Below are 22198 nucleotides of genomic sequence, written 5' to 3' on the forward strand. Positions count from 1 at the left end.
GCGCGTGCCGGGAGCCGCGCGGCACGCGCCGCGGGTTTCGTGCCGCGCGGCACGCCTCGCGCGGCACGCCTCGCGCGCCATGCCTCGCGCGCCGCGCCACGCCTCCCCGGTGGCCCGGCCCGGCCCGGCCCTGCCTCGCCCCGCCCCCTCCGAGGCCGGCGCTCCTCAAGGGCGTGGCGGCCCAGCGTCGCTCCGGCTGCCGCTCTGGCGACGGGGTGGGCGCGCATGAGGGCTCGGCGCGGCCATGTGGTTGCAGGCGGCGTACGTGCCGCCGTGCGCAGGCGCAGTGGCGGTCTCGCCGGTGGCGGTGGCGGCGGCGGCGGCGGGCCGGGTGGGGGGCAGCGGCCATGGCGCTGTCGCTGGGCGAAGGCGGGGGGAGCCGGCTGCGGCGGCAGCTGGAGTCGGGGGGCTTCGCGGCGGGGGAGTACGTGAAGCAGCTGTCGCAGCAGTCGGACGGGGACCGGGACCGGGACCGGGACCGGGACCTGCAGGAGCACCGGCAGCGCATCCAGGCGCTGAGCGAGGAGACGGCCCAGAGCCTGAAGCGCAACGTCTTCCAGAACTACCGGCAGTTCATCGAGACGGCGCGGGAGATCGGCTACGTGTGACGCGCGGAAAAGACTTTGCAACCCGAAAGGTTAGAAAGTAGGTATGTTTATTGCGCGCAGATGCACGTGGCGGGGGATCGCTCCGCCACAAACGTGCCTCCCCACCGTGGTCGCTTGTCCAGTACTTATACAGTTAAAGCGGTCGCCTGTTTCAAAACGCCTAAACATATTCATGCCCTATCCCCGAAAAGGCATTTTTTTCCGGTCCCTTCATTTCCATAATCTCCGCCTCGGGCTCCTCCTCGGTGCGCTTGCGCAGTTCGTGGGCAGGGGACTTCAGGGATGAAGGCCGTAGGTCTTCCTCGCTGTGTACTCCTCACCTCTCCCCTGGAATCTCTAATTTGTCTGAGCTTGCAGTGCCAGACTGGTTTCAGCCTCGTCTGTCCTTGTGAGCACATCTGGCTGTCTCCTTTTTGTTCTTGTTTAGAGATGGATGTTAGCGAGCCTTCCTTAGCCCTTGTCTCCTCCTGCCTTTGACGCCTTTGAGCCGTGAATTTTGTCCTTGATTCTGTCTTTTCTGTTTCCCTTATCAGCTTCTTTCTCAAGCAATTTGCAGGAGTTAGTGACTAATTGCTTCCTTGCATGCACGTTAGTTCTGGGGAGCAAATTTTAATAGTTTTCGCATTTTTCTGTGTAGCTCCCTATGAATATTTTTGATATATGTATATATTGGGTTATAAAACATGTTTTCTGTATGTCCCCCTATCAATTCCCCCCTTTTCTATTGAGTTAAGTAAATTCTTTTACTTGGCTATTCTGTCTGATTGGTATAATGCTTTGTACATTGTAGTTATTCTTGTAATTGTACGCCAAACCCACATATATAGGGTCGCTACTAGAAATAATAAAATAGCGGTAGCTATCAGCAACACTACTCTTGGATGCATTAGGATATTGAAAAATCCGGTGGCTGAAGGTGACCACCCGAAAAGCGTATCCCACCATTTGTGTTCTCCGTCCTTTTTTACCCTTTTCAAGACCCTACTTATCTCCTTTGCCTCATGATGAACAGTTATTAGAGTTTCCTGTGCATTATTCTTGGCTTCCTCTAATATCCGTATTAAGTCTGGGTGTTTCAACAATCTTTTTGTCCCTATAGGTGTGGGTTGTAGTTCAGAATCCGTGTATAGTTTGATCTCAGGATTTGGTGAGAAACCACAGGAGCCAAGTGGCTAAAGTCACATCCTGTGATGGTGGTAAAAGTACAAATAGAGAAATTCGAGTGATTCCTGGTGTCTGTTTCTACTCCTTCTACGGACACAAAACTACATGTTGTTCTTAAACAAGCACAACCTTTTCCTGCGTATACGACCACTGTTTTTGGACTGGCGTTTGGGCGAATTTCAAAGTGACGGACCTTTTGGTCGGTATCCAGGCAAATGTCTTGTGCGCTCGTGGTATTGCTCTCGCAGAGAAATCCCTGTTGCTCTCGTACAATACGGGATTCTAAATCAACTGTTTGCCATTTGTTCTCTACCTTTCGGGCCCATGTCCTGTGTTCAAAAGGATGAAGCAAAGTTTGACCATGATTTATTCCCAAGGCTATTATGGGATATATTAGAGTCACTGATGCCTTGTGGGTAGTTAACACGAGGGCAGGGACTGTGTGTGTGGTGGGGTTATAGGTAAAGTTTACCGTTTCCCACCAGGACTGGAGCTCTCTTGCCGTATCAGTGGCACTATCCCAAACTATTTTTCGTATTTCTGTGGGGAAGACCCCTTCCTCTCCTTCCCTTATAATAGAGATGCGGTTCTTGATTGCATCCACAGCTGGGCCTGGATACAGCTCAGGGCCAGTGAGATATTACTTTGGAGCCCTCTAATTGCATCTGTAGTGATATTATGATCCCTTATGTTTGCCCGTTCCCAGTCCGGTAAAACTTCCGACACCAACCATTGGGGAGCTCCTAGGGAGCTAATAGGGAGGATTGTAATGGCTGTTGTCGTTTGGACAGATCAGCGGTAGAGGCAGCTAATTTGTCAATGATCACTTCTGAACCTGTGGTATTTAGAACCCCGGGTCCTGTCCCTAACACCCCAGCTACATCCCGTGGTATTCGCCTTTGAAAAATATCCGTTCTCCTGCGTAGCCAAGTGGCCCACCCTTCATAGGAAGTCCATAAGAAAGGGGAACACAATGGTTGTCTTTCTGAAACACTAGTTTGCATCATCAGTTTCGCCCTCTCTAGAGACCACTCTGGGTTAAATAATACTTGTTGCTGACCTGTATTTCTGATGACATACGGACCAATCTCATAAATCTTAGATTCGAGTTTGGTTTGGGTTCGGACTGTTTGAGTGCTCGTATCAGCTGTATAGGTTGTGCAGGGCCCCACTGTCGTAGAAGGTACAGCATCTATCTTAAATTTAAAGGATAATCCTATTTCACCGCGTGCCCAGGCGCGTGTTACAAAGACAGGATGCGTTAGAGTAAAATTATGCCAACAATCCAAAATACTGCAAGGCTTTCTGTTTGTTGTGTTTGTTATTATACTGGATACAGATCTCTGGTTTGCCCTTTTGTAGGAGTTTCCGTGAATTACTCAGCATCCTACGCTTATGTTTTGACCCAGCATTCCCTGCAGTTGAGGCATCGTTCTCTGAAGGTCTGTGCTCCAATAATTTTCGGGGTACGCTTCATTTCTCTGCGTAACCACGGTGGCAAGGCTTAAGCTTTTTCTATCAGAGAGCGGTCCCATATCCCCAGTATATGCAATATGAGCTTGGGTGCGTGGCCATTCTGGGGTGTTACCGTTCGACCCCTGGGTTACTATAACTACCAATACAGTACTTTTCCTGACTAAATCTTGGCAGGCCGAGTTACTGAACGCTTCCGGCTGCAATATTCTCATTTCGCTCGGCAAAGCTTTAGTTTCAGTTCATCCTCACCCTGTGTTACTTTCCAAGGAGTTTTGGGAGCTTTCTTCACTCGGGAGTGGTGAATCCAGGTGCATTGTTCCCTGATCTTGGTTGCCGTGAAAGAGGTGAGAAGCACTTGGTATGGTCCTTTGCCACTGTGGCTCCAAAGTTTTCTCTGTAAGAGACTTAACATACCCACAGTCTCCAGGTTGCATGTTATGCACTGGCCCATCCAAACCCCTGCATCGGGTTCCAAACACCTGTTTTTCACTTTTACGAAGCTGTTTCCCTAATGCCACCATATAGGAAGTCATCGATTCTTCGCCAGTTTGTGAAGAGGTTCCCTTTTGTACCCCATAGGGTCGCCCGTATGGGATTTCAAATGGGCTTAGCCCTTCTTTAGCTCGGGGTCTAGTTCGTATCCATAGCATTGCTAGGGGTAGAGGTTGTGGCCAGGCCAAATTGGTTTCTTGTCCTAATTTAACCATCTGTTGTTTAATCAGGTGATTCATTTTCTCCACCTGGCCACTAGATTGTGGCCGGTATGGAGTGTGTAGTGGCCAATCTGTCCCTAGATGGTGGCTTATTTGTTGCACAACTTTGGAGATGAAGTGCGGCCCTGTATCTGAGGACATCACCGCTGGGACTCCAAACCTGGGTATGATTTCTTGTAGCAACACCTTGGTCACCTCTCGAGCTTTAGCTGTTCTGCATGGGAAGGCTTGTGGCCAGCCCGAAAAGGTATCAGTTAGTACAAGCAAGTATTTATACCCCCCCTTTTCTAGGAAGTTCCGAGAAATCAGTTTGCCAATGTTGTCCCGGACAATTCCCTTTCCCAGTTTGGCCCGTTTCTGGTTTTGGGACAATTTTTGGATTAGTCTGGAGGCAAAGGTCACGTTGCTGAGTCGCTTGTCTGACTGTCTGTGGTGTATAAATTTTGAGCTGTCACGGGTCTGATAAGGTATTTGTATAATGCCTCCGCCCCGCAGTGTCCCTTCTTGTGTTCCTTCCGGACCAATGGCCAAACCGTATAAGAGGGGGGGACTGTGAGTTTCCCGTGTGATGTTACAGCCCACCCGTCCTCATTGTATGTTCCTTCCAAATCTGTGATTAACTTTCGATCCTCCTTAGTGTATTCTGCCTTACCTTCTAGGGTTATCTGTCCATCTGGGGCTAGTGCTCCCTCTACCTTTACCGTTTCTTTAGCTGCCCGTTTTGCCTCTCTGTCCGCCAGTTTGTTTCCTCTTTCCAATTTGGTGCTCACTTTCTGGTGTGCCCTAATGTGCGTAATTGCCCCTTTTTCAGGAAGTTGGACTGCATTCCAAAGTCTTAAAATTTCCTTCGCGTGCTTGATAGTCTTTCTTTCCTTGGGAGTTCAACAGTCCTCGCTCCTTCCAAATTGCTCCGTGGGCATGTACCCCTCCAAAGGCGTATTTAGAATCAGTCCAAACATTCACAGCCTTTCCTTCGGCCCTCTGCAGGGCTCGAGTGAGGGCTATGATCTCGGCCTTTTGTGCTGAAGCGTCAGCCGGTAGTGGTCCAGATTCTATTACCTTTTCAGTAGCGGTGATGACGTACGCAGAATGTTGTTTTCTGCCCAGGATATAGCTGCTCCCGTCTGTGAACCAGTGCTCTACCCCATCCGTGGGGGTATCCTTTAGGTCAATGCGGCTAGAGTACGTGGCCTCAATCGTCTCGAGGCAGTCGTGGTCCACTGGTTCTCCAGTCTTCCCGCTAAGAAATGGAGCTGGGTTGACCACGTTAGCGGTCACAATCTCAACATCGTTCTGCTCGACCACGACAGCTTGATATTTCAGGAGTCTCTGTGGGGAGAGCCCATGTCCCCCTTTTACTTCAAGGACTGTAGACACCGTGTGAGATACTAAACCAGGCATTTTCTGACCCCGGGTAAACTTCCGAGCTTCCTGAACGTTCAGGATGACTGCTGCTACCGCCCTTAGGCAGCCAGGCCACCCTTTGGCCGCAGCATCCAGTTGTTTGGAGAAGTATGCCACAGCTCGTCTGTCTGGTCCCAGGTCTTGTGCCAGTACTCCTAATGGTATTCCCTGCTTTTCATGGGAAAATAGGAGCAATGGTCCCCTCGCATCAGGGAGTGCCAGTGCAGGTGCTGACATCAGGGCCTCCTTCAGCCGATGGAATGCCCGATCTGACTCAGCATCCCACTGGAGGTGACTTGAAGTGGATTTTATCAAGGAATACAGTGGTTTGACCAGCAGGCCATAGTCATGTATCCAGAGCCGGCAGCACCCCGTCGTTCCCAGGAAGGTCCGCAGTTCTTTTACAGTCTGTGGCCGAGGGGTCTGGCATATGGCTTCTTTCTGGGCTTGCCCCAAGGACCGTTGCCCTGCACTGATCTCACACCCTAAGTACGTAACCTGCTGCAAAGTCACTTGTGCCTTGTTTCGAGACACTCGGTACCCCTGAAGCCCAAGAAAGTTTAATAAACCTACAGTCCAGGTGACACAGGCTTCTCTGGTTTTAGTTGCAACGAGGATGTCATCCACGTATTGTGGTATTTTTCCTTCTTCCGCTGGTGGTTCCCATCATTCCAAATCTTTCGCTAGTAGGTTCCCGAAGATGGTAGGGCTGTTCTTGAAAGCTTGTGGCAACACCGTCCATGTGAGCTGGGTCTTCCGACCACTCTTAGGGTTTTCCCGCTCGAATGCAGGAATTTTCTGATGGCTTCATGGAGAGGGAGGCAAAAGAAGGCATCTTTTACCTCTAAAACTGTAAACCAAATTACATCAGGAGTTAAGGTGATTAGCAAGGTATATGGATTGGCAACCACGGGGTAGAGATCCTCTGTTATTTTGTTAATGGCCCTCGGATCTTGGACTATTCGATAGGACCCATCTGGTTTTCGGGCCGGGAGAATGGGGGTATTGAACTCCGATTCGCATTCCCTCAATAAGCCCAGTTCTAAGCATCGCTCTCTTTTCGGGCGAATCCCTTCCCTGTCTTCTTTCTTTAGTGGGTATTGTTTGATTCTTACCCCTCTCTGTCCGTCCTTCAAATTTATTGGTTGGGCATTCTTGGCACGTCCTGGGGCATCAGTCGCCCAAACCCCGGGGCAGAGCTGATTGATGATCTCCTCGTGGATTTGTCCTTCTATGGGAATATTAACCAAAGGCAAGCTCCTTATTTGTACATATTGACCATCATTTACCTCCAGAGTAATCTCACCCTTTTTGAATTTTATCATGGCCTCCAGCTGTTCCAGTAGGTCCCTTCCCAACAGGGAATCTGGTGAATTTGGCATATACAAAAATTGATGGGTGCCTACCTGCTTGCCCAGTTTACATTTTAATGGTTCAAAAAAATAAGCTTTTTCGCTCTGGCCAGTCGCTCCTTTTGCCATGACATAGTCGTTTCCTAAAGGCATTAAAGCTTGATTCAAAACTGAGTATGTTGCCCCCGTATCAACTAGAAACTCCATTTTTTTTCTTGTTTTTCTCCTAATTTCATTGTAATCCATGGATCCTCTAGGCAGTCCTCCTTCCCATGTGCGATCGTTTTTCTTGGGTTATCGCGCCACCTAGTGTTCCCCTGACGCTGTCGCTCCGGACATTCCCTTTTCCAGTGAGCAGTCTTTCTACATATAACACGTTGATCCCTGCTCAGGGGCGCCGGTCGGCGTCCCGTCCTGGGTTTAGGTTTCCCTTCTCTCTCTTCTCTGACTCCTGCCACCAATTTGCCTAGACTCTGCTTATAATTGTCCTCTCTGTGGCTGAACACCCTCCAAGCTTCTTCCAATAACACTTCCAAGTTTTGAGTGCTCCTCACCTCTCCCCTGGAATCTCTAATTTGTCTGAGCTTGCAGTGCCAGTCTGGTTGCAGCCTGGTCTGTCCTTGTGAGCACATCTGGCTGTCTCCTTTTTGTCTTCTTTAGAGATGGATGTTAGCGAACCTTCGTTAGCCCTTGTCTCCTCCTGCCTTTGATGCCTTTGAGCCATCAATTATGTCCTTGTTTCTGTCTTTTCTGTTTCCCTTATCAGCTTCTTTCTCAAGCAGTTTGCAGGGGTTAGTGACTAATTGCTTCCTTGCGTGCATGTTAGTTCTGGGGAGCTAGTTTTAATAGTTTTCGCTTTTTTCGGTGTAGCTCCCTATGAATATTTTTGAGAGATATATATATTCGTTTATAAGATATATTTTCTGTATGTCCCCGTATCACCGGGACCTGCAGGAGCACCGGCAGCGCATCCAGGCGCTGAGCGAGGAGACGGCCCAGAGCCTGAAGCGCAACGTCTACCAGAACTACCGGCAGTTCATCGAGACGGTGCGGGAGATCGGCTACCTGGAGAGCGAGATGTACCAGCTCAGCCACATCCTCACCGAGCAGAAGGGCATCATGGAGACCGTCACCCAGGCCCTGCTCCAGGCCGACCGCGACGACCCCGCCCTGGGCACACGCCGCGCTGCCGCCACCGCCCCCTTCCTGCCGCTGTTGGCAAAGGAGGCCGCAGCCAGCGAGGAGAAGCGGCAGCGCACGCTCACCACCCTCCTGGAGAAGGTGGAGGGCTGCCGCGACCTCCTTCCTGAGAGCCCCGGCAAGTACCTGGTCTGCGACGGCGACCTGGTGGAGTACGATGCTGACCACATGGCGCAGATCCAGCGGGTGCATGCCTTCCTCATGAACGACTGCCTGCTCGTGGCCACTGCCCTGCGCAACCGCTGTGGTGCCTACCGCTACGATGCCCTCTACCCCCTGGATGGGCTGGCTGTGGTCAACGTCAAGGACAACCCGCCCATGAAGGACATGTTCAAGCTGCTCACGTTCCCCGAGAGCCGCGTTTTCCAGGCCGAGAACGCCAAGATCAAGAAGGAGTGGTTGGAGGTGCCGGAGGAGACCAAGCGCAACCGGGCCCTCAGCGAGAAGCGACGCCTGGAGCAGGAGGCCCTGCCCCGGCCTGCCCCGCCGCCCACCGAATCCACCAACCCCTTTGAGGAGGAGGAGGAAGAGCCCTCTGCTGGGGAGGAGGTGGTTGGCCTCTCACTTGAGTGGATCCAGGAGCTGCCCGAGGACCTGGATGTCTGCATCGCTCAGCGGGACTTTGAGGGGGCGGTGGACCTCTTGGATAAACTCAACGAGTACCTGGGGGACAAGCCTGTGAGCCAGCCCTGAAGGAGCTGCGGGCCAAGGTGGATGAGCGGGTCCGGCAGCTTACAGATGTGCTGGTGTTTGAGCTGTCTCCAGACCGCTCGCTGCGGGGAGGGCTGCGGGCCACCCGCCGAGCCATGTCTCAGCTCATCCGCTTGGACCAGTCCACCAAGGCCTGTGAGCTCTTCCTGAAGAACCGGGCGGCCGCGGTGCAGACGGCCGGGCGGCCGCGGTGCAGACGGCCGGGCGGCCGCGGTGCAGACGGCCGTCCGACAGCTGCGCATCGAGGGTGCCACGCTGCTCTACATCCACAAGCTCTGCCACGTCTTCTTCACCAGCCTTCTGGAGACGGCGAGAGAGTTTGAGACGGACTTCGCTGGCAACAATGGCTGCTACTCGGCCTTCGTTGTCTGGGCCTGCTCTTCCATGAGGATGTTTGTAGACGCCTTCAGTAAGCAAGTGTTTGATAGTAAAGAGAGCGTGTCAACTGCGGCAGAGTGCGTCAAGGTAAGAGGGTCCAAAGAGGGTGGTGTGACGTGATAACCAAAACAAAGGCTGCATAGCTCGTAAATCCTCTTTTCTAGCCCTAGTTTAGTTGGCTTTTGAGTACAAGAACCAGGGGTAGCGATCGTGAAACTTCTCCCAACTGCTTACAAAATATTCCATCCACCTCTTCATCCTGGCTGGGTGGTCTGTAACAGATTCCCACCGCAATATCAGCCTTATGTGCCTGTCCTCTGGTCCTTACCCATAGTGACTCGACCCTGTCATCACTGACATTAACTTGTGTGCATGATGTTACAGAGGAATGCACATTATCACTTTTAAAACGTGTTATAAAGCAGACTATTTCTATTACCCATCTTCTTGCAAGATACTAAGGAATTTTTATTAGCCCGGAGAAAAATTCTGCTTCCCGCTCCTTCATCACAACTCATCAGACATTACAAAAACTTCCTAGATAACATTTCCATAAAGTAAAAAATAGTTGAAAATAAATTTTGACCTTCAAGATTTCTTGCCCAATAACCAGGTTCAAGACAACTTAAGAGCAACCTCTTACAATAATGAAATAGCTAAGTAACCCCCACCTAGTTTAACCTCTAGAAATGTTATCATCCGAATCAGTCTGAGCAATTCCAGTGGAACACTACAGCACGAGATGGCTTTCGCCTTTAGCTTGCAGAACCATGTGTTGACAAATAGCTTGCACACATTTGAACTCTCTCATACCTGATTTGTCTTGGAGATCAAGTATATTTGTTTCTCAGGTGTCCAGTCAGGCAACTTATTTTGCAGTTCAGTGAAGCATGTTTGTTCAACGTTCGTGACCAGTTTGTGGTGTTACAGACAGTATCTAAACTCACTCAGGACAAAGCCAACTGAGACAGAAGATGACATTTCTGACAAAATTTACCAGTATATTTTAAAACCATACTGGTAATCATTATTAGAACTGTGGGAAGGACACTGTATTCAAGAACAAAACCTTACACAAACAGCATTCACAGTAATATACCCCCAAAACCTGTTCATAATAGCCTGCCATAGGTAGCCACTGCAAAGCCTATCCACCCAGCTCTTTGTCACCCTTCTCTCTGTATCGAAAAGATCTTGGCATCATAATACTTCATTTTGAAAACACGCATCGGCAGAGGTGATCTTTTTCCACAGCCGCTCCAGAATTGCTCAAATGTTTTGAAAACAGATCTAATTTAGGACGTTTGAGTGTTTGAGACAGGTCAGTTCCCACATTTGTTTTCTATTTGTTGTTCAAATGAACACCACTGATGTGTAAAAAAAAATAAAAATAAAAATAAAAAAAAAAAAAAAAAATCCATTTAACAATACTCACAATCCTCCCTTCTTTTATCAGTTGCATTGGGAAAGAGAAACCAGGAAACTGATGAGAACAATAGTAAGGGAAATAGCTCTCAAAAAATGCTTCACGACACGAGAGACCATTCATGATCCGAATCTAGAGCCCATCTTAAAAACATACGGTAGCACAAATACTTCTGGGTAGTACTGTCCTTGTTAATGTCAGCTTTCACTGGGAACGCTGACAGATACTGCCCTTTTAAGAAGGAAGTATGGAAAATGAACAGGCCGAATTAAGTTTTGGAATCAGTATTTTTAAAATTTTCCACAGAAATGCAACAGAAGTGAAACTGTACTAAAAAATAGGATGGAGGAAGCGGAGGTTGACGCTGTCTGTGTTCACCAACACCTGTTTTTACATTTATTACATGAAATTTAAGAAGGAGAAGTGTCAATAGAGAAAAGATCTATTAAACCAGGCTGTTACTTGTTACATAAGTAAGCCCACTGGTGAGTAACACAAGATGGCCACAACTGCCATGTAAAACCCCGGCTTAAGGAACATTGAAAATGCAGTACCAGTTTATTCAGCATATGCAAGAACAATCCAGTTCCCGTTAAACACCTGTAGCATCAGCATTTAAAAAAATACACCAATGTTTAAAGAAAGTTAAGGTATCGCTCGTCAAATTCCATTGCACATCACTTTATTTCCCCATTTCAAAAGGGAGCAGCAAGTAATTAATTTACATAAATAAGGCAAACCTGCATCCAAGGGTAACACAGCCATTTAAAGTTGTAGAAACAATGCAGGAAACAGCAGAATTTATTTTTTCTTTTCTTTAAAGAAACGTATTTACAAGCAGGTTTTGCAAGGAAGGAATCAAGCTGCTGTTCAACCTGTTAAATACTTTCAGTGCGGCAAGAGAACTGTTAACATTTCAGAAAGTTTACTCAGAACACATCTGCTTCGCACTTACGACTTTTCACAGAACAACGGTTTCATTCCTCAACGGACTGGCTTGTTGGATCCCAATCGCCAAGCTGGCTGGCTTCCAGAAGCAGCAAAATGGACTGACAGCTAATGTCAATTTAATGCCATTTGGACTTGTAAAGGACTGGAAGTTTAACTGAAAGATCATGAAGGCTTTTATGACATGGCCGGGAACAGTCTGTACCAGTATTGCTAGCAGTACTCCTTGCAAGTTTTACTTGCTGGTGTCAGGATATGGCGGTCAGTTACTTATGCACGTTATTACCTATATCCTAAAAAACTAGTGAACTTTCAACATAGGGTTTGTGTAAAGCATCAGAAAGAGCGGGAGGAGAATCTAGCTGGGATCCTGACCAAAAGACACATATGAGACTGAAGTTCATGAGCTTCCATTTGACTTGTAACAGTATGCCTCATTTTTAAAGCCCTTTTGAAAACAGGCCTCAAATGATTTTTTTTTTTTTTTTAATAGAGCCCTTCAGGGTAGATGAGGAGAAGGCCTTACAAAGTATCCTGAGGTGAGAGGGTCCACCTGAGAGTGTAATTGTGCAAAATATTTACAATTCTAAGCAATACCTGCTACAATTACATTGCCATAAACAGAAGACTTCTTATTTGTTATAAGTGGTTAACTCTAAGAGGTGGCCACTTTAAGTGGCCAAAAACACTTTAAAAAAAAAGAAAAAATCCAAGTCAAAGGGGTCTTAAGAACAAAGATAAATTAGCAAGATAAAAAATGTTTCACTTGTAAAAGCTGCCTCAAAAATACGCAGTTCAGCACATAGCCACCTTCTCTTGTATTACCCAGCTTCTGCAGCAAGAACGTTGGCGCAAACATCCATCTTCTAAAACCTGAGTATTCGAGTCTTTGGAACACAAGTAGCAGCTCACTCCTTAGTCAGCGCTGATGTGCAGCTCCACCAAATTTGCTGTTGAGCCTGCTGCCCAGTAGTTTAAATTCCAGTTCAGAAAAGGCACGTAGGGAAGTAACCACAGCTAACCAACACCTGAGCAAAGGAGTTTTCAAGTCATGTTTTCCGTCCTGGTGTATCTTTTTGAGACAACTGTCTGAACGGTTTTATGCGAGACAAAAATCGAGGTGTCTATTTATGTCAGGCTCCAAAACCTCGGCCTGGCAAACAGGACAGATGACTATTTCATCCTGCCTTACAGCAGTGCTGGAACTTGCAGAGGATGTGGCAGATTCGGCTTTGGTTTTCATAGCTGTGTTTATACAGGTACCCGCTTTTTTAATGAAATAGTTTTCAAAGGCAGTTTGGTCTTCCGTTTTTGGCCATTGCTGCAGAGTACTAGCACACTCAGAATCTTCTTCCTCAGGTGCAACCTGAGCTGCTGTTGTCTGCTCAAAAGGAACTTGTTTCGGTGGCCTGTCAGAAAACGGATTAACCCTATAGTCATGTGCAGAACCTTGGTTTCATTTTCCATCCGTAACACGAGCAATTTTAGCAGGCAATTCACTAACGTCCTCGTAAGCTTCTGTTTGAGCAACAGAGAGTTCAGGAAACTCACGCTTTGAAGCCAAGTTGATTTTGTCCCTGGCGTCATCAGTATGAAGTTGAAAGATGCCACTACGGGGCGATTTTTCGAATTTTATCTCGTTTTTAGGGACTGGTATTGTCCCGACTCCTGAACAATGTGGTGAATCGGCTGTTCCGGTGTTTCTAACACTGCTGCTGGAAGTCGTGCTTTTTTCCGAGAGTCCACTGTCTCCCCCTCCAAGCCGATAGCCCTTTCCACTAAAAGGCACCAGATCTTGCGTATCGTGCGTTTGCTTCTTGTCTGCAAAATAAGAAGACAATCCAATAAGAAAAGTTATTAAGTTTTGGTCGCGGTAGTGACCGACACCGACAAAAATATATGCAAGAAGGCAGCCTTTATTAAGTTACAAAAGCCATGATGGCCGAGCTGGCGCAGCAGAAAAAACCTACCCTTTTATCACCTTTCTTATCTGTCCAGCGGTTCCTGCACTAAGGCTGCTAAAATGATTCGCTCAATAGCTCTGTCCATTCACCTCTGTTCACATACTGATTGGCTGGTGCTCCTACTGGATTTCCCAGTTCATCTACTGTTCTCTTGCCAGATTTCTGCTCTGTGGTATTCACTTGTTTAGTCTCTTCTTGCTCAGTCTCTTATCACCTCCTCAAACCTGTTTACAACATTCTTCATCCACTTCTTTCATCTTCTGGCGGGTATACTGGGATGCTGTCGAGGCCAATTTCACCTTCCTCAGCCAGGCTATCCCCAACAAGTTTTTCATCTATAAATCACGGTTTTGCTCTTTTATGGGCTTCACCTTAAAAATCTGCCGCTTGGAAATAGCGCGGCAAACTAAACCTTTTGCGAACAATTAAGTTGAGAAGGAGCCTAGAAATGCACAAATAAAATAGGCGCTGTTCTTTGCTACATAACAGTAATACCTAAACAAAGCTTATGTAGCGGTTGATCTGTATTTGCTCAAGGAACTGTTTGGACAAAAACAGTTTGGAAAAGAAAAATAGAATTATTTTTCAATACCTTTGTAAGTTGCCGTGGAATTTGGACGTTTTGCTGCTCGAGCTTTCCCCTTGGATTTCTTAGAGAAGTTCTCTGGCTCCTTCACTTTTGTGAATGTACCTCCACATGTCTGTTGATGCTCAGCCCACCAAGCATCTCGTGCAGAGGCGCTCTATTCATTGAACGTTTCACATATCCAAAGTACGGTTTTCTATCTTGACAGGGGCCATTGCATCGCCACCAGTGCTGGCGGTAAAAGTCCACCTCCTTATGAAAAGAATGTCTGATCTAGGTTTAAAAAAAAAAAAAAGCAGCAGTCATTCAAAAAGTTTCTAATTTTACGCCACTAGCTCTACAGTATTTTTTAAAAACTGTATTACTACTTCATTCCTTCCGTTACTGCGGTGATTTTTACATTACCAGTGAAAAGAGCTGATCCTGGGTAAAATTTGATCGACATTTACCTAGCATTAAAACAAAGCTTTAAAAAACCGGACAGGATGTGTAGGAAGAGGTCCTGGCTATCTTGTCTGAACTGCAGTACAGTCACTTGGAAAATCTATCTACAGTTTCACCCTAAATGACGTACTGTTTAGAATGCACTGTAAACAATACCAGTATGGCATTCTCCCTCCAGCTATTCTCTTAGTTGATCTTATCAGACACATTACTTTTAAAGATCATCCACCCATTAGCCTCTACCGATATCAATCTTAGCTAAAACAGACTGCTCTTCCCCAAATGCTTTTCTGAACACGAAGCTATTCTGTCCCTGGTATCGTTAAGCTGTTTCAAGTTTAAAACAAAACTTTTAACGAAAAATACTTACAGGGGGTATACTTGAAAATTATATGACTAACAACTCGCTGCATCTTCCTCAACCTGCTCCCACTGTCATCCCCAACAAAATAACTATGGAACTGGCATACACTTGGATGCCCAATTTGTATCGCTACCAACTGTGGAGTGTCTAACAAGAACAAGTGTACTACTCATAGCACACCAGGCGTACTAAAAAACCAAATCATCAAGAAACCTCTATTAAATCAGGTTAACTGGATTATGCTTACTGTGACATTGGCTCCACTCAAGTGATTAATGCGATGCATGTGTTTGCGGAACTCTGGTCCGTGAGGTTCACGATCTTTGTTATTATTAGTAACAAAAAGCAGGGCGTGGATCATTTCATGCAACAGTGTCTGAAATGATGAAAACCATTAGCTATTTACTGAAAAGGAGCACATATCATTTCAAAATTAGGCTGGAAGCATTTCACTCCTCTGCATTTATCTTGGTACCGATCTAGCTTTCATGCATTCACATTCAGTCTGGGTCATAAAAGCATAATATACTTATTCTACCTGCCAAATCAAATTACCTCTATTCCCATACCACCAAAACATGCTGGAGAATATTACTACAGGAAGTGACATTCCCAAAAAGAGGAGAGAATCTTAAGTCAGATCTTGAAAGAAGTCATCCCCTCCCCAACCCAAGAAAAGAGAGACTTGTGGGAAAGCTGAAACTCTACAGCATTTCTGTTCATGAAGGAAATTCAAATGCTGAGCCAATTCAAAGCAGCAGCCCTGACAGAGGCGCAAATTTATGTTTACAGTCATATCCTATATCCTTATTTTCTGCTGTTGGCCTTTTGACCTAAAAGATGAAACTACAGCCGTTTTCTGATCTTGCTTCCAGTGCCTGTTTGGTTTTAATATTAAAGGAGAGTTTAGGAGTAAAAGAGTTGGGTGTTTTTTTTCCTTTATAAAGTCAGGACAATAAACAAGTGACTTCAGATTCCTACTCAGAGTTGCCCATTTAGAAACATGAAACTGAAAGATTACCATGATATTGCAACACAAACGTGTCAAGAAAGCCACCACTATTTTACGACCTATAAGCCACTGTATATAAGAATGCCATGTGACATGTAAAATGTTGGTATGGAGCGGGGGGAGGCACCGTACGTTTTATCTGCATATTCATGAGCAATCTTGAGATACCTCAACAAGATCCCTCCTTGGTCTTAACTTCAGGAGCGGCTCACTTAGACGAATGGAACACGTTCCACTTTTTTGGTCACAGTGACACACTCCCACAGAGCTGAAAGAGACACAGAAGACAACATGAAAAGCTACTTGTTTCTGTAGCACGTGAAGGACATTGAGAATTGGAGTTAAAATGCCTTTCCCTTCCAACACATGCTAGGTAACTCAGAACGTGAAAAAGCACTTTTAGCAATACTCAACGTCATAAAGCAAAAAAAAAAAAAAGCAGCCCCCAAGCTCCTTAGAATAACTCTATTAGATCTCTTGCAATCACTTAATTCAAAGCTGGCAATCCTGAAAGAAAAAGGAAAAAAAATCACAATGGACTGCTCCAAGCTAACCTGTTCAGGAGGCAGAGGACTGTTTCCATTAGAACTCCTGATGGAGTGAAATACATAAGAGAGAGGCTGGAGATTCACAGCAGCCAGCACCAACTGAACTGCTGGTTGCCACAGTTTCGCCCCCTCGCCCTCTCCCACCTTTTGAGGTGTTACTGAACCTTCACACACGATCACTTCTGCATGCTAATCCAGCAGAACGCACCTCATTTATTATTTTGTCGTCCCCGAGCTAGTCCTCTACCAGTTCAGTATCCGAGTATTTCAAAGTGTCCAAAGAGTGCTACAACCAGCAGAGGACGAGAGGGGGCAGGACTCCAGCAGCCAGCAACGGCATCGGCTGACCTGCTGCAGAACTGCCGCCAAGCTTTTTTTAAATTTCAGATTTCTCGCTTATTCCCTTTCCTAGTCTGTTCTAAGCCTTGTTAATACACTACTATCATTTCACACCTGCCTTTCTGCCATGCTATAAAGCTATCATAAAATCTGAGAACAAGAAAAATGACAGCAACACAAGAACGTTCTTTCAAGTTTGAACATACACAGGGTAGGACCAAGTCATTCATTCCCCTTGAAGTCCCCTCCAGTTTTGCCCGCAGCAGGGGAAGAGCCGTTTCTAGCCGCCAAGGGCGAGAAATGCAGGACAAAACAGGCAACGCCAGTGACCAAGTCACGTCCTGGGGTCCAAACTACGTTAGAAAAGCAGGACGTTGAGCAGCTGGAGGAGAAGCTGCGGCACTCGGACATCGTGCCTAGGAAGCCGCAGTTCGGAACAGCTCAGTGACAAGTGACAGCTCCCCCTCCCCGAAACCCACCGCGCTACCACGAGAGGAGCTGCTGCTTACCTGACCGGTCACAGCCTCTGCCGACAGCCCCGGCACGGCACCGGCACACGCCGCCGGGGCCCTTCAGAGGCACGGCAGCTTCTGAAACCCCGGGCCGGCAACACCGCTCGCTTCCCCCTCCGCCTTCCCGCTCCGGCGGGCCCGCCCCTCGCCCCTGCTCCCCGCCGGCGCCCCCCCGAGAGCCCCGGCCCCCTTCGCCCCAGTCCGACCCGACCGGAGGTCTTACACGGTCATGCGCGGGCTCCACGACACCTCCACGCCCCCCAGCAGCCCCCAGAAGAACGCATCGTTGAACTCCACGAAGAGGCTGTGCACGTCGGGGATGGGGTCCAGCAGCTCCCACGCCTCGTCCACCACCGAGAGCGGGCGGGGCTGCGAGGAGCCCCACGCTACCGCTGCTGTGCCGGGGCTGGCCTCCGCCTCCTCCGGCTCGCCCACCACTACTTCCCACTGCTCCTCGATCCACAGCTCCACCTCGAAGTCATCTGCGCCTTCCTCCATCCCGCACAACGCCAGCGAGCGGCCGCCCAACCGCCCCGCCGGCTCCGGCACCCCTGAGCACAGCCGCGCTACGACGCAAACAACGCCACGCCCCCTGCGCGTGCAGCCCCCAACGGACTCCCCTCGGACGCGTGCGCGCGCCGATCCTCGCGCTCAACTCCTCCCCTGCGTCCCGCCCATTCCACTCCTCGACCCGCCCCGCCTCTTCCCCGTCCCGGCACGCCCCTTCACCACCCCTCCCCGCCTCTTTTTGCCTCGCCCCGCCCCCTCCGAGGCCGGCGCTCCTCAAGGGCGTGGCGGCCCAGCGTCGCTCCGGCTGCCGCTCTGGCGACGGGGCTTGTGCGCATGCGTGCTCGGCGCGGCCATGCAGTCGCAGGCGGCGTACGTGCCGCTGTGCGCAGGCGCAGCAGCGTTGTCGCCGGGAGCGGCGGCGGGGCGAGCGCTGGGCCGCGGGCCGGCGGGGGAAGTGGCCATGGCGCTGTCTGTAGGTGAAGGCGGGGGGAGCCGGCTGCGGCGGCAGCTGGAGTCGGGGGGCTTTGCGGCGGGGGAGTACGTGAAGCAGCTGTCGCAGCAGTCGGACGGGGACCGGGACCTGCAGGAGCACCGGCAGCGCATCCAGGCGCTGAGCGAGGAGACGGCCCAGAGCCTGAAGCGCAACGTCTACCAGAACTACCGGCAGTTCATCGAGACGGCGCGGGAGATCAGCTACCTGGAGAGCGAGATGTACCAGCTCAGCCACATCCTCACCGAGCAGAAGGGCATCATGGAGGCCGTCACCCAGGCCCTGCTCCAGGCCGACCGCGACGACCCCGCCCTGGGCACACGCCGCGCTGCTGCCGCCGACCCCTTCCTGCCGCTGTCAGCAAAGGAGGCCGCAGCCAGCGAGGAGGGGCGGCAGCGCACGCTCACCACCCTCCTGGAGAAGGTGGAGGGCTGCCGTGACCTCCTTCCTGAGAGCCCTGGCAAGTACCTGGTCTACAATGGCGACCTGGTGGAGTACGATGCTGACCACATGGCACAGATCCAGCGGGTGCATGCCTTCCTCATGAACGACTGCCTGCTCGTGGCCACTGCCCTACCCAACCGCCGTGGTGCCTACCGCTACGATGCCCTCTACCCCCTGGATGGGCTGGCTGTGGTCAACGTCAAGGACAACCCGCCCATGAAGGACATGTTCAAGCTGCTTATGTTCCCCGAGAGCCGCATTTTCCAGGCCGAGAACGCCAAGATCAAGAAGGAGTGGTTGGAGGTGCTGGAGGAGACCAAGCGCAACCGGGCCCTCAGCGAGAAGCGACGCCTGGAGCAGGAGGCCCTGCCCCGGCCTGCCCCACCACCCACCGAATCCACCAATCCCTTCGAGGAGGATGAGGAGGAGGAGGAAGAGCCGTCTGCTGGAGAGGAGGTGGTTGACCTCTCACTTGAGTGGATCCAGGAGCTGCCCGAGGACCTGGATGTCTGCATCGCTCAGCGGGACTTTGAGGGGGCGGTGGACCTCTTGGATAAACTCAACGAGTACCTGGGGGACAAGCCTGTGAGCCAGCCCGTGAAGGAGCTGCGGGCCAAGGTGGATGAGCGGGTCCGGCAGCTTACAGATGTGCTGGTGTTTGAGCTGTCTCCAGACCGCTCGCTGCGGGGAGGGCCGCGGGCCACCCGCCGAGCCGTGTCTCAGCTCATCCGCTTGGACCAGTCCACCAAGGCCTGTGAGCTCTTCCTGAAGAACCGGGCGGCCGCGGTGCAGACGGCCATCCGGCAGCTGCGCATCGAGGGTGCCACGCTGCTCTACATCCACAAGCTCTGCCACGTCTTCTTCACCAGCCTTCTGGAGACGGCGAGAGAGTTTGAGACGGACTTCGCTGGCAACAATGGCTGCTACTCAGCCTTCGTTGTCTGGGCCCGCTCTTCCATGAGGATGTTTGTAGACGCCTTCAGTAAGCAAGTGTTTGATAGTAAAGAGAGCTTGTCAACTGCGGCAGAGTGCGTCAAGGTAAGAGGGTCCAAAGAGGGTGGTGTGACGTGATAACCAAAACAAAGGCTGCATAGCTCATAAATCCTCTTTTCTAACCCTAGTTTAGCTGGCTCTTGAGTGGCTCTCCAAAGATGTTTCCTGCGTTGAAAGTTTAATATTAATTTGCAGGTTTTTTGGTTTTTGGTTTTTTTTTCATTTAACAGAGGAAAGTATTTAGATGAAAATACACAGCAAGGAAAACCCTGCCTTTAATCACAAATGCAAAATATGTTTAATCTTAATTTGCCTTTAACCTGTAGGAGGTCCTGAAATTTACAGTCGCTGCATCTGAGTGATGAGTATTTGAAGCCTTTGTTTTCCAAGCCTGTCCTGGACTATATTTCTGTGATTATTTGCGGGAGTAACTTTCTCAGGATATGGTTTCTTTCAGCTGCTAATAGGAAGAAAAAAAAAAAAGTGTGTGTGTGTGTTACAATGTAATTGTTCATAGTGTTTTTGACAGGCAGAGTTTATCTTTTAGTTATTAATTTCTAATCAATAAGGCATTTCTTATAGCAGGAGAAATAAGTGAAGTATGACTAACATTTCCCCGTTTTCTGAGAATGATGGATTTGGTAAATGTGTAAGATGTAAAGGGCATCTGCACACAAGTAACACTCTTTGCTTCTCGTTAACACCCAAGGTAGCTAAAGAGCACTGCAAGCAGCTTAGCGAGATCGGACTGGATCTCACCTTCATCATTCATGCCCTTCTGGTAAAGGATATCAAAGGTGCTTTACAGAGCTACAAGGATATCATCATCGAGGCCACCAAGCACCGCAACTCTGAGGAGATGTGGAGGAGGATGAACCTAATGACTCCAGAGGCGCTGGGGAAACTCAGGGAGGAGATGAAGAGCTGCGGGGTAGGCAACTTTGACCAATACACAGGTGATGACTGCTGGGTTAACCTTAGCTATACTGTAGTAGCTTTCACTAAGCAGACTATGGCCTTCTTGGAGGAAGCGTTAAAGCTTTACTTTCCAGAGCTGCATATGGTTCTTCTGGAGAGCCTCGTGGAAATAATCCTAGTGGCTGTCCAGCATGTTGATTACAGTTTGCGGTGTGAACAGGACCCTGAGAAGAAAGCATTCATTAGGCAGAATGCATCCTTCCTGTATGAAACTGTCCTTCCTGTTGTGGAAAAAAGATTTGAGGAAGGAGTTGGAAAGCCAGCCAAGCAGTTACAGGATCTGAGAAATGCTTCAAGATTGATGCGTGTAAATCCGGAAAGTACCACCTCTGTGGTGTGAAGTGACCTAACTGTTCTTACGAACAGAGTGTGAAAGCGCTTAATGAAAATGTTGTACATGGAGTATATGAACTAAATGGGTTTTTTTGAGTCCCTGAAAGATGCAGAAGTCTAACTGCTGCATTCCAGAAGCTGAAGACTTACAATCAAGGCCTGCAAGAGTGCAACGCTTTCCTTGCTGGGTGGGGGGTAGGGGAGGAAGAAGTAAAGTCGAGGTCATGTCCTTAGACAGCATATCCTGTAAGAAAGGCTTGTGTGGTATTTGTGACTTGGGAAATACTGTAATATACAATTTTTGGACAAATGTTTGTGTAAGTCTTACATATACCTACACCATATGGCAGGAAAAGATCAATTCTCATGATGTCACTTTAGGAATTCTTTTTTAAGGCAGTGTTCTGGTAGGAGAGGAAGTGCAGAAATGCTCCCGGGGTGTGTGTTCGGTGAAGCACATCCACCATCCACATAGTGACTCAGCACTGCAGATAACATGGATTTACACAGTCTGATTTGTTTGGTAGCAATGCAGACTCTTCAGTTTCTCCAACATCTAAATTCTTTTCATTTGTTTCAGAGGCAGATCTAAATTAAAAATGGTTTTTTAATATAGGTTTTTGTGTTTGCTTGAAGGGGCTGCTTAATTTACAGTCAGTTTAAATTACATCTCTGAAAACAAACCTTCTGTTGTCAGAAACATTTGTTCCCTTCAGAGAAGTGAGAGTAACTTTCTTCCCCTTCCTTGGACTTCACTGGGGTCAAGTCTATTTGGTGAGGTATGCACTCTAGCTTGAGGTGCTGTCACAAATGTGCTATGGGCCATTACCCACTGGTAGACACTGTAGTGAAGAGTCATAAATGTTCTTGAGATGGGCAGGGCAGGGAGAGGGCCTGAAGGTACCGTTTTGTTAGGAGGAAACAGAGGAAAACAGCTAGTTTTGCTGTACAGAAGCAGCACAGGATGAAGAGACTGGGTGTGAGGCTTTTTGTAAATGGAGCTGTCTTCAAAGTACACACTCTGTCTCTCCTGCAAATATTAGTGTTATTTCCTGTAATACAGCAGTAACCAAAAAGAACTATCTTTTTTTTTTTTTTTCAGAAAACACAAAGACTGTATTTGGTTGGGAGCTCTAATGTAGGGGGAAGTTTCTGCAAATGTTTAAATTGGGATTGAATGGTGATGGCTATCTCGTTCACTATGTGTGTCTGAAAATAAAATAAGCCAAGTCTTCTGTAAAGGCTGGCTTTAGAAAGCTGTCACATCATTTTATATTCTAAGCTGTGTAAGTTTCTTCCCC

General features: G+C 48.6%; 4 protein-coding genes across 4 annotated transcripts; 2 read left to right on the forward strand and 2 right to left on the reverse strand.

Annotated features, from left to right (window-relative positions):
* The first annotated feature begins 347 nt into the window (after window positions 1-347).
* On the forward strand, window positions 348-11492 carry LOC147415984 (exocyst complex component 8-like). Its single transcript, XM_086460404.1, is given in 5 exon segments — window positions 348-459; window positions 7658-8605; window positions 8608-8804; window positions 8848-9093; window positions 11256-11492. Coding segments are annotated over 5 exon segments (1740 nt in total).
* LOC147415985 (uncharacterized) lies at window positions 563-2776 on the reverse strand. The gene is given in 5 exon segments (XM_086461840.1): window positions 563-598; window positions 1445-1728; window positions 1731-2352; window positions 2355-2525; window positions 2528-2776. Coding segments are annotated over 5 exon segments (1362 nt in total).
* A 497-nt stretch (window positions 11493-11989) lies between the features above and the next one.
* Window positions 11990-17647, reverse strand: LOC147415986 (DNA-dependent metalloprotease SPRTN-like). Its single transcript, XM_086482360.1, is given in 6 exon segments — window positions 11990-13201; window positions 13937-14080; window positions 14083-14203; window positions 14986-15114; window positions 15919-16018; window positions 17373-17647. Coding segments are annotated over 6 exon segments (1491 nt in total). The 3' UTR covers window positions 11990-12479.
* Window positions 17648-18119: 472 nt separating this feature from the next.
* LOC104344201 (exocyst complex component 8) lies at window positions 18120-21990 on the forward strand. Its single transcript, XM_009948279.2, has 2 exons — window positions 18120-19631; window positions 20296-21990. Exons 1-2 carry the CDS (start codon window positions 18120-18122, stop codon window positions 20902-20904), a joined length of 2121 nt encoding a protein of 706 aa, XP_009946581.2. The 3' UTR covers window positions 20905-21990.
* Window positions 21991-22198: the final 208 nt, after the last annotated feature.

Source organism: Leptosomus discolor, chromosome 2 (assembly GCF_034619465.1).
Source record: "Leptosomus discolor isolate bLepDis1 chromosome 2, bLepDis1.hap2, whole genome shotgun sequence".
In the NCBI taxonomy this organism is placed as follows: Eukaryota; Metazoa; Chordata; class Aves; order Leptosomiformes; family Leptosomidae; genus Leptosomus; species Leptosomus discolor.